Source organism: Pyrgilauda ruficollis, unplaced genomic scaffold (genome assembly GCF_017590135.1).
Source record: "Pyrgilauda ruficollis isolate IOZ18807 unplaced genomic scaffold, ASM1759013v1 scaffold24, whole genome shotgun sequence".
NCBI lineage: Eukaryota > Metazoa > Chordata > Aves > Passeriformes > Passeridae > Pyrgilauda > Pyrgilauda ruficollis.
Genome location: NW_024523648.1, coordinates 15,329,028 through 15,341,111, shown reverse-complemented (window position 1 = coordinate 15,341,111; position 12,084 = coordinate 15,329,028). Strand labels below are relative to the sequence as shown.

Here is a 12,084-nt window from a genome sequence, read left to right as displayed (position 1 = left end):
ATGAAAAGAAACTGTTGGTCACATAAAGCAACTGATTTAACTACCATATGGCTTTGCACACAATTCAGTCTCTCAAAGAAGGAATTCCATCCTGCTTGTCAGTCACAACAGCAGGGCCACAATCTCGGAAACCCCCTGGATCTAGGAACGCTGATATAAACCCGGACATCCCTTGCACTCACTGCACTGCAGATACTGAGCAAGAGGGAGCCAATTCATAGCCCTTATGTTCACTGCCTGCGTGTCCTCCTCAGCAGACACCGCATGGACTTCCTTCACTGTCACTGCCTGCTGCTCTTGTACAGCAGAGAGCAGTGCAGCAGACAAAAGACAATGAGGAGCTTTGATGGAAGAGGGTAAAATGATCAAGTATGGGGCTGAGCTGAATATTCTGTACAGATTTCACAGCAATTGTCAAGTTTAGGTAAAGAAAGAAGCAAATGCTTACTTTGGAAGAAAGTGAAGGCCAAACTGTTACGGACCATCAAGGAATGGGAGAATACGATCAAGTTCAATAATTACTAAATCCAGATATAATCCAGAAAAAAATGTCTAGAGGATTTAGTTTTAGAAGCATAATATATCAAATGAATTAAGCTCCAGTTTTAGTCAAAAGATAATTTTTTTTTAACCAAAATGCAAGTATGGTATTTGCATACTAAATGCTTACAACTGTGCAAATAAGACTCAGCAGTAAGAGGGGATGCAGCTGTCAATCTTCTCCATGTAAGTGAGCAGCAAAATAGAAGACACATGAGATATAAGGGATACATTCAACAGTCTGACAGGATTTGGGTTTTATACATCAGGATTGTTAGACAAAGGATTAGATGAAACCAGCTCCTGAAAGCAGTGGATCATAATAAATTTGTAAATAAGGGGCTTCATTAAGTTATTCCTACTCTGGTAGGAAAAAATACAGGTTGTTCTTTAATTAGTTTTAGATAATGCAATTTAAGAACTTGTCTAATATAATCAGTTCCTAAGATACAAGAGTCTGCAACACAAAAGGCCACTACCACACACATCTACAATATAAAGGCAATTTTATTTTATAAGCTCTCATGAACAAAACTGAGTCCACATGCACATGCCAAGACAGAAATTAATATTTAATTACATATGGAATTTAGACTGTGCGCAAGAAAATCTCTCTGCATGGTCTTTTCTACCTCAGAATGCAACTCCCCCATATTACAGGCATTTAATAGACTACCTGCTGTTTACTCACAGCACAAAGTTCCACAAATATGAAAGTTCATCTCCTGACTCAAAATAAATTAGAAAACTGTTTGCACATGGAATAAGGAGTTACATCAGTAAACTGTGAAGAAAACCAAGGCAACTATGCCACTCTCATGAAAAAGTATTACAATTATATACAGCAGTTATAACACACTTACAAAAAGTTTACCCTTCCTTGTTATTTACACTGGAGTGCAAACAGAGCATATACCTCAGCTCCCACAGCAATAAATCTTTATTTTTCCACTCCCCACACTGGTTTCTTGGATTCCCCAGGTTCCAAAGGCACTGCTCCATAGCAACAGAAGCCTTCTCTCTGTTCTGTGCTTCTTGGAAAAGCATCACATTCACAAGTCTGGCTACTGAGAAACCAAAGAGAAGGAAGAGGTAATTTTACAAACCCTACAACACCCAAACTTCAACAGCATAGGAAAGGCATGTTCTGGAATAACATGTTACAGCACCTTACAGCAGTTTCAAAATAGACCCACCACTTATACACACTGAACTTTCCTTGCAAGTCTCCACTATATCTGAGCTCTCGCTTTCCATGCTGGCATCTGCTTAACTCCATCAGTTCCTGTAAGGCTGGGTTTTGCATTTGGCTTCAGACTGCAGCGCCCAACCTGAAGAGCAGAGACAAAGTTAAAATTATACCCAAGAAACTGAATAAAAAGATGTTTACAAGAAAAACATTTTGGAAGAGTTGTTGCACTTCTCTCAGCCTAGAAAGAATAAAAAAGTAAGTCTGTGCAACTGGTTTAAGTGCATCCATTCTTCACAACACTCAACAGTTAATGGCTTGGTTACAAACTTGTAAGATTATTCTGCTTCAACCAGAAAAAAATCCATCTTTTTGTATCTACTCCTGAACATGCTGGCCTTAAGCAGTTTGTCTTCCAGAACTTTAAAATCCAGCTGTCAGATCCTGGAACAAAAGCTATTCCATATACAAGCTGCTCCAGGAGCTAGTTTTGATCTTTTTATCTAAAATCAGGTATGTCAGCTATGCAGTGCAATAGTCTGCAGCATCAAAAATACCAGCATGGTTATTTTTAGGACATTTTAATTTCTCCTTTGGGGGAAAAGAGAAAGTCAAAGAAATTTATTAAGACTGCACCAGGTACTGTTGACACACTACAGTCCATCAAATATATGTTACATTTAGCTTGGAAAATCCTTGTGGCAGCTGAAAAATCAAATCAAATCAAATCATTACAGCGACAAAGAGGAACACACACATTAGTTTTTCAGAAGCTTTCAGCCACACAGCTAGCCACACATAAGAGCAGCTTCCAAAGAATATCTAAGAATATCTGGATTTCCACTGTATGTTCTCCATTACTATTTCCCTCAATTAGGGTAAAAAATGCCACAGCCCAAATCTTTTCTCTCACTCTTACAATAGAAAGACACAATTGCTAAGCAGAGAGACACAGTTTAAATTAGTGCCATCTATTTCTATCCATCCCATCTGAGCAGTTCTGAGGTTTGTGGAAATGCCTAAAACCCAACAAAACAGCACTGCTGGACTGTATAAGCTGAGGTAGCTGGCACAGGCTGATATGCAGAAATCAGTGCTCAGAACCACCCGAGTCCAATGGCTCTACCATTTCTTTATTCCTAGGAAAAACTGTATTCTTCATAGGCTTTACAACAGTATCAAAACTCATTTTGGATAAAGATTCAAACTGTGTGGAAACTACACTCAAAGGAAAATAATACAGACTATGCATTTATTTTCATTTCTGAGCAGTTAGGGTGTATTAGTCAGACCTTTCTGTACCTCCCTAATACCCTTATTTGAAAAATTAATCAATAACTACTTAGACACACAGTTTCTATGCATGGATACCTGCCAGGTACCATCAAGCTACGGTCCATAGTTCAACCAACTATGACATGAATTTTTAAAAATCAGTCTTCTAAGTTTTTTTTTCTTTGCACACCTAGAAGTGCATTTATCAGTCTAAATCCACCCAAATTTATTTGAGATTTTCTACTTTGATTATACTTTAAAGAAAATAACTACCTAGGGTGATGGCTAAAAAAATTGTGGAGACATTCTAGGCTTGTGAAAACTCTGCAAGTATCTATGAAAACAGCAGTCAGTTCAAGAATACAAACACTCATTCTTATATAAAAACATACCACAGGCACCTCAGGACTAGAAAATGGAGAGCTATCAAAGGAATTATTTTCTTTGTCCAGGGAATCGTCTTCATCATAATTTTTATGTGCAAACTTCTGCTTTAGAGCGTGAGTTAGTACAGCAACCGGATCCCAATCTGAACTTTGCATCTTTTTGGGTCTAGAAAGAGGGGTACCTCCAGGAGACCTATGAATGACAACAAAAAAGTTATTGTCTCCTGACCCTAATCCTGTGCTGACTAATCCAGAATCTAGAGGCACAACTTCCATAAACACCCTATTCTATAAATCCCTGGTTACACAAGTAATGCTGCTGTAACGTTAAAGCAATTCATCAAATACAACTGATACAATTACACCCAACAACTTGTCAGCCACATTCTTAGCCTGAAAACACATTAAACTACCGTCAGAAAGACTGTAACAATTTTGATCATCATTACTCCCCCCAAAAATATAAATTATTCATTACTCAGTTAAGCTCTACTTCAGAACACGTGTAGATGCCTAAATCCAGAAAGCATTTTGGACATACAAGCTACCACTTCCGGCTAATTATGCCCCTGCTCAAGATGTTAAACCTGACAACCTGAATATCTAATTTTCTTCACTCTTCATACATGGAATTATAGAGAAAAAACCATATATAAAGGAAAGACAAAGGTTTATCTAAGTGCATTTTATATTTGCTTTATTTACTGTGAGAATGTCATCAAAAGCATAAAGACATGCTTTGGATTTGCATGCAAATTATTTGCCCAAGTTTTTTTCTATTCATTTTCAGGGATGAAGCTCACAGTTAAGAAAATGTTGAAATGAGAATGCAATAAGTTTTGCCAAGTGACATTCTTCCCACACTGAGAGCTTCAAAACAGGCTCAGTTTTTTCTTACTTTTTCAGTCCAAGAAGTTCAAAAAAGAATCCTGAAGGTGCAATCTCTATTATACCTAGCACAGCAGAGACTAGAAGAGGTACTGAAGTCTTTAGTAAAATATTTTTTTTACAAATCAACTGCACTTTACCATCAAAACAGCTGACCACTAAAAATATTTATAATCCTATTGAATACTGCACTATTCAACTACTAAATACAAATTTATGAAACATTTTCAATAAAAGATACAGTACATGCTTTTGTAAACACTTCAAAGCTTGAATCAGAATATTTTGAGTATGCTAACAGTAGTTTTATAAAGTTTCCCTGAGGAAACTTTGGATCCGTGAATCCAAAAGGGTTATTTTTTTGGATCAGTTTCCTGTGCCTGTGCATGCAATCCTGTAAGCGACCTCTCACCTCCCCACACCAACCTGAGATTTGCATACTGAAGCAGCACAGCAGTTTAAAATGCTGCATGTTAGTCAGCATGTTTTAAATGCATCTAAAAGCCATGTCACAAGTATCTTACATTTCAGGCTCTGAATTCAGAAGCTGCCAACCTGAGTTTGCCAGCAGTAGCTGCTCTTTAAATGACTGGTGCTCTCTGGTGCTACTGAAGTGCTGCTGATGCTTAGATAGCCTTGACTTGCTGAGATCCACATCCAATCCAACCTACCTCTCAACAGCTCGCAACTGAACTTTGTTAAGGTCTTTCAAAACATCCATCATACTGGGAAAGTTCTTTGTCCTCTGGTGATCAGTACTGTTAGCTGCAGCTGAATCACTGTTTCTTGCAGCTCGGCGTTGTTTGATAAGTTCCAGTGCAGAATTACTAGCATCAACACCAGATGGTGCACCAGAAGGAAGTGGAGGAGGCGAGGGAATTACAAAGTGATTGTGAGAGACGGACAATGGCGTAGAAGTCATGGCTGGCAATGGGTGAAATCCATCTGGAGTGCTGAGTGTTTTAAAGGCTTCTGCATACAGTTAGAGAAGAAAAACAACAACATATATTAACATCTGGGATAATTAATCAGTTTTAAGTCAAGATAAGACTGCCCTCTGAAAGCAGTCTTTTTTTTAGACACCTTGCACATTACAACACAGAAGAACTAAACTTAAAACAAAGAACATTACTTCAAACCCACAAACTCAGAATACATAAAGTAATGAGTCTGAGGTGTCTTGCGCTGCTCTGATTTTCACTTCTTGTGTCTTCAACCTAGGCACTAAATAAATCAGCAAAGCAGCATGCTGCTATATACAGTGATCAATGGTCTAGAGGTTACAATAACCTACATGAAGTAAAATATAACCACAAAACATGTAAATCAGATTACAGTACTGACTGCAATGGAGAAGAGACAGAGAAGACCCAACAGAACAGCTGAATCACAGAAGTGCAGCACAATGCTACACAAAAGTAACTACCTCACACCAGTCCAAGTACTTCAGCAGCCACAGTGGGGTTGGTCTGCAAGTAAGACAACTGAGACTCAAAACTTACCAGGAAAAAAAAGAGGTCACAAGTCAGAGGTGCATATTGGAGACCAAGGATACATCTGTCTGTAGCATTTGTTTTTGTTAAAGCCCCAACCAGACTGACTTAGAATTCTTCTTCTATACATTTTAATAATTTGTTAGAAACAGTGCGAAATCCCAAATGGACAAAATCTGTAACTTTTTAAAACAGTTATTAGCAGCCTATAGATAGGCTGAATGTTGCTGAACTCCCTCACCAACGAGGAAATTAGTATGAAGAGTACTCAGGATCAATTGCATTTGAACTCGGCAAATAGACCACAAAATAGAAGACAGAGTGTGCACCAAATAGCAAAAAGAAAAACAAAATATTTTATCTAGTAAATTTAGTTGGCGTATCTTCAGTTAGAGAAGTTAAATATGTTCTCTACCAATATCAGACATGGCAAGCTCTAGAGCAAAAAAAAGAAACACTGCTTTGCTTCAACTCAGAAGGGCTTACGTGAAGGAACACTTCCCAGGGTCTGCACTGAAACAATTGCAGCAATCTGAGCACGAAGAAAAGTCAGCTCATCTTCAAGTGCAGAAATTTTCTGGAGTGCTGCTTGATCAACACCGACTTTTTGTGCACAGTTTTTCGGAATGCACTGTATTGAATCCAAACGTGGATATGGATCAGGAGGAGCTGCACTTTTCTCTCTTCTCCTCAATTCAGTCCTACAAAGCAAAAAAAAGACACAGTTTCAAAAGGTTCAGCCAACAATGGAAACCTCAAAACTACCTGGGCTATTCAAGCAAGTTACTGTCACTCAGCAAGACCTAACTTTTCCAACTATATAAGGAAACTACACTTTTAACCACTCATAACTTGTGAAATGTTTCAAGTCTCCCTCTGCTCAAGTACTATGAAGATCCTTGCAGAGTCATCGTAAGAATTAGTCAGATAATTCACTCAGGGATAATTAAACATCATAAAGTCATACAGTAGGATTGTCATTATTCAATAGACACCATAAGGTGCCTCTCCCTTCTTACCACATGAAAGGCAGGAGAGGCAAAGAATAATGATCACTTAATTAGGCTTAAGAAATTTTAGTAATTTATCAAACTCTAAGATGAACACTGCCAGCAGCAAAGTAGTTACAATCTTTCAGAAAATGTACTTGAAAATAATAAGGTTCCATACAGACTCACAGAACAAGAATCTCACCCTCTGTAAGCTCCTATAACCAAAGACAGCATTAGAAAATTGTGCTGTCTCGGGTTTTAATTTAAAAAACTGTTTCAAGTCTGTGCCTGCAGAAATAAACTTAAAATATAAGTATAAAATCAAACTACCAGAATTTCATTATGAAACACAGAAAGAAATTAAATTTACCTGATTCATTTAAGATGCACTAAGCTTTGATGGGAAAAAAAGCCCAGACCTTTTCCCTTATTTTAAACATCCTTTTACTTCAAATCAGACCTGAAGCACTGCTTTCTGATTTGCCAAAACCCCCTTGCTATAAACACTGCTTGAGAAGGAAAAGATATCAGTTAGAATAGTTGTTCTTGAAAAACATCGCACAGAGCCAGAGGAGGAGGAGGAACAAAGAATGGAAACAACAAAAGAATGAACTATCATCATTCTGTGAATCTGGCCAGCTAAAGAACAGCACGAGCAGGACAAAACAAGCCAGGATTTTTTTGTTCTTTCAACAATGTTCTTGTTCTTCTGCTATTTTACAGCTGTTAAAAACAAACTTTAATAATTTAACAATTATGAAACACACTGTATCCAACTTCTCCAAGGAAAAGGGTGTCATTTGAATTCATCAGTTTCTTGTATTTTCATTACTGGCAAGTACCACAAAGGCCACACACAAAACAAATGCCAGTATGAAGAATTACACTGTCCTATACTGATGCAGTACAAGACAACACAAGCATGCACATTTTAATCTTGCTTCTGGCTCTAACTCATCCTCTGATTTCGAACAGATCTTTAGAAGAACAGCAAGACAGCTTCCTATTTCTTCTCTAGCAGAAAAAAAAAGACAAAATTTGTATACTATTTGTGTCTGCAAATTCTTAGACAATTTGTCATTTCACACTACCTGAAATATTTTGTAATTTGTAAAAATATTTTCTTTCAACCCTCAAAAATCTAGAAACATTTATATAAATTATATCAAAAATAATTAAAAAATTTTAAAATAATTATGTTTGTTTTTTCATTAAAGCAGCCAACAAGGCTTACACATGGCACTGTAAAAATCAAAGCCAAAAGGAGACATTTAAATATTTTTTTTTGTTTTCCAGTTTATGAAGTTTATCAAACAGCTTGTAAACTAGAAGGATAAAGACAGGAATAGTCTTACAGTATACTGCAACAACCAGCTCCCTCCTGCACAAAATACCTTGGAAGTGAGTATCATTTAAAGCACCAGTAATGCACCTGACATACTACTATGAAGAGAAAAGAAGAGACTCAATTTCAGAAATCTTTCAGAAAAGAATCCTTTACATAGTCATAATCTTCAGGTAAGGAGGAAGTGCCCTCACTCCCGCCCCAAATCCAAAAGCTCATAATGTCTCCAAGAAAAGGTTAGGAATAAAGGAAAATAAGGATAAAGACATAATCATGCATCATAGAGAAAGCAAAAGTTATTTCTTTTATTCCTTTTTACACTTTTACTTACCTAAGTCTAGTACATGCTTGTCCTTCATCATTTGCTACCCACAGGACATCAGCAAGTGATGGAGCCACAGGAGCTGGAGCTGCGCTCTGTTCATCATAACCCAATGGACTTGGGTCTTGAACAAACTAAAAACAAAGAATGCCAAAAAAAAAGTATGAAGGGAAACTGGATTGAGCACATACTGAAGGTGCTGGTCTCAGCAAAAAGGAATTTTTAAACAGTGCTATAATGAAGTTGAATGGGATGCACCACACAATTACACAAGCTAAAAAGAAGAGGAAACTTATCATCAAATTAAGAAACAAGAAAATACAAACAGGCGAAGTATACACATGACAATAAATTTCTTACTTGAAAATAAGGTCTGGGGTAGGGCTCCAAGGAAAGAATTGTCCCAAGTCTACGGACAACACTTCGAGTAGATCCGTATTCTTTTTTTTGGCAAACAGATGTGACCTAAAAAGCAGAAAACCTTTGAACCTGAGAAGCAAGATCAAAGCCCCAGTTCTTAATCTCACTTCAATCTAAGTTATTTCATTATTCCACATTACAGGTAATTAAATATAATGCAGTTTGGTTAACCTAACTTTTCAGTGCTCTCCTCAAGCTGAAAGTCCAAAGAGGCCTTCACTGGTATGACAGTATCTAAAACACTGCCAAAAGACCGAATATTTTGAAGACGTACAAAGGCAAATATCTTGAGATACTGACAAAAGTGCTCATTTAATTAACTACATGCAGCTGCGTAAGTCTTGGGAAAGAACAATTAGCAAACAGTGAAATAAATTTAACATACCTTGGCCTGATACTTCCTTATGACAGCATATAACTGCTGGAAATGCCTTCCTGAGGAGACTGCTGAAGGAAGGCATGTCCCGAGAGCACGGCTGATACTGCTGCCAAACACGTGAATTTCAAAAAACGCTGCCTGTCAAAAAAAACCAACAGCTTCCAACAACGGAACCAGAAAGTGATGAGGGCAGCTCAGGCAAATCAGCACTCCTGGAGATACCCGTTGTTTTCCCACCACCAAGGCTAGGATTATCTCAGAAGCACAAGCCGCAGCAGCGCCCAGAGGAGCTGCCCAGGACCGCACGCTCCAGCACCAGCCCTGGCACGGCACCAGCGCCTCCTCCAGCTTCCCCGCCGCTCCGCTCCGGCTCCGAACACACGGCACTAGCGCTACTGGGGCAGCGGAACGGGGCCCTTCATTTGAAACAGCAGAGCACGAGCAGCCAACACCACTGGCTTTGTTACGTTCACTACAGGGCAAGAAGCGCCACTTGACCGGCTGTGTCAGGGCAGCGACCCCACGCGTCCCCCCGTGCGGGCAGCGTCTTCCAACAAGCCCGGCTGCGGGCAAGGCGGGCGCTGAAGCCGCCCTACCGTCCGCGGTGCCGACCTTCCCTCCCTCCGCCGAGCCAAGCGGCTGCAGGCGAGACGCCCCGCCCGAGCGGCTCTCCGGGCGGAGGCAGCCGCCGCGGGGTCCCACCTGGTGGTGCGGCCAGCCGAGGTAGCGCAGCAGCCGCCGCAGGAGCTGCAGCAGCAGCAGCGCCATGGAGGGCGGGGACCACGCCCCGAGCGAAGCCGCCTGCGCCCGCACCACCCGCGGCTGGGGGCGGGGCACGGCGGCAGCCCCGCCAATAGGAAGCAGGCAGTGCCGCGGCAGAGCCAATGAGCGCCGGGGCGGGCCCGTCGCGGGGGGTGTCGGGAGGAGCGGTTTGAACGCCGCGCTGCCCGGGCCCGCCCCGCTTCCCAGGGAGCGCTCCCGGGAATGAGGGCAGGCGCGTGGACTATGGCGCACCGCGGCCAGCTCGCGCTGACCAAGGAACTGTACTCAAAGAAAGGCAGCTTCTGCCTCTGCGAACACAGGCCGCAGCAACAGAAGAAATGCACCAGAGCCTGTTAACTCACTGAATTAACGGTAAGGAGCTACACTGATATGGTTCAGGTCTTCTATATAGCAGACTCGTAACTACTTCATTCACAGACCTAAAACAAATGCACAAAGTACCCTCAATGCAACAACTGCCCAGTAACACCTGACTACACTGACTTCACTTCAAAACCTGGCTTTGAAATTCTGCACTTGCTCTTTCATCTTGCACTGCCTTCATCTTTATAAGATTTCTACTGTTTTCCTCAAGAATTGAAAACTTCAAGAAAGTCAGCAGTGCTAAAAGTGCTTCTAAGAGAAGACATATCCTTTTCCTCCAGCTATGCGGTCCATGCTTGGAGATCACCTTCCCTCGTCTGTGCAGTCGGTGTTCCTATTGTTAGTACTGGAGTTCTTACAGCAGCATTGCTGGCTACTGTTATCCATGTCAGGTGGATCCATTCTCTAAGACCAAAGGAGTAGCAGTACTGGTAATACACACTGCAGTAACAGCATACAGCTGGTTCAGGGGACTAGGAAGGTTTAAGGTTGAGGAGAGAAAGGGTAGAATGGATATTTATTTAATGGATATTTAGAAAAATTGTACTACAATGTTTGCCTTAAAGAAATGGGAACACACAGCTCTAGTGGAAAGCCAGGAAGAGACAGGGTCTCTCAAGCAGCAGCAAAACCGAGGCAATTTAGTTTCATTGCAGCACCAGTAACCAGCTGCACCGAATGAGAGGTGCAGTTGGGAACTCTACAGAAATGCTTCAAGTCAAGTCAGCAGGTACAGCTCTGAACAGTCCAGAAGGGACCTGCACAATCTGAACAAAAGCATCTCATGACAGGCCAGCTTTAAAAAACTAGAAGTGACACAGGGCTTAATGCTGCTGCTGTACCTCTGGAGCTGAGCCAAAGCTCAGGGATCACTCTCCTTTTGAAGTACTAGCAAAACAATTGCAGGAAAGCTTTACTCTTATGTAGCTGCCCACTGTTACAGTAATGCCTGATTGTTCCTGGGAGGGAAGAGGATGTGACATTTAATTCCAAACCAAGAAACTAAATGGACACTGTACAAATAGTTCAGCTACTGGATTCCATGTTGGTTGGTGGCCTTTTTTTTTTTTTTGCCTGGTAAAATGTATGCCTGATTTTATCTGAACTGCAGGGATCAGTTCAAACTCTGCGAATCCACTTCATCTCTGCACGGTGTCCTTAAGAAGTGCTTCATTGCTGGAGAGCAGCGAGTCAGAATGAGTAGCTAAATTCAAAAGATAGTTAAACATTTTATACCAGCATAATGTCTACACCGTTTTCTCCCCTGTACCACCAGTGATGGTCTTCACCTTTTAACAAGAGAAATGCGAAATGCACTGAAATTCCATTCACAGCTCATACAACTACCTTAGCAGCACCAAGTGAAAGCCTCACAAATGTTTTTTCTTAGCAGTGAAAATTCACTGTTCATGTCAAAAGACAAGTGCTGAAGCATCAGACTTGGATTAAAAAAGTGAACTCCTCTCTCACTTTGTTTCTTACAGATCTCTCAGAGACAGACTGCAACTTGCATCTTTGACTACATTAACTCTTAATTTGAATTAGCTTATTTAAATAAATGTTAGTGGCTGTCATAGTGTGTTCTGTAATCAAATTACATTTCTGATAAACTACAATGAAATTAGGGATTGTAAAAAAATGGATTTTTATCATCTAACCTCTAGACAGGTTTGTAGGATCAAATGCCATTACCAGAGCAATCTCTACCA

The 12,084-nt window shown here is 40.4% G+C and overlaps 1 protein-coding gene across 5 annotated transcripts; it reads right to left on the bottom strand.

The window, feature by feature from the left end:
* Positions 1-1,031: 1,031 nt before the first annotated feature.
* Positions 1,032-10,027, bottom strand: MTFR2 (mitochondrial fission regulator 2). Of its 5 annotated transcripts, none has more exons than XR_005955365.1 (9): positions 9,932-10,027; positions 9,236-9,367; positions 8,791-8,895; positions 8,440-8,564; positions 6,258-6,472; positions 4,950-5,250; positions 3,397-3,583; positions 1,710-1,871; positions 1,032-1,607 (listed from the first exon to the last, which is right to left on the bottom strand). XR_005955365.1 is itself a non-coding variant. In XM_041470116.1 (9 exons), exons 1-8 carry the CDS (start codon positions 9,995-9,997, stop codon positions 1,773-1,775), a joined length of 1,230 nt encoding a protein of 409 aa, XP_041326050.1. In that variant the 5' UTR covers positions 9,998-10,027; the 3' UTR covers positions 1,032-1,607; positions 1,737-1,772. The 5 variants fall into 5 exon arrangements, 4 of the variants coding, with proteins under 4 accessions (XP_041326050.1, XP_041326051.1, XP_041326048.1 ...); XM_041470116.1 differs by having other exon boundaries at positions 1,737-1,871; XM_041470117.1 differs by having other exon boundaries at positions 1,759-1,871.
* Positions 10,028-12,084: the final 2,057 nt, after the last annotated feature.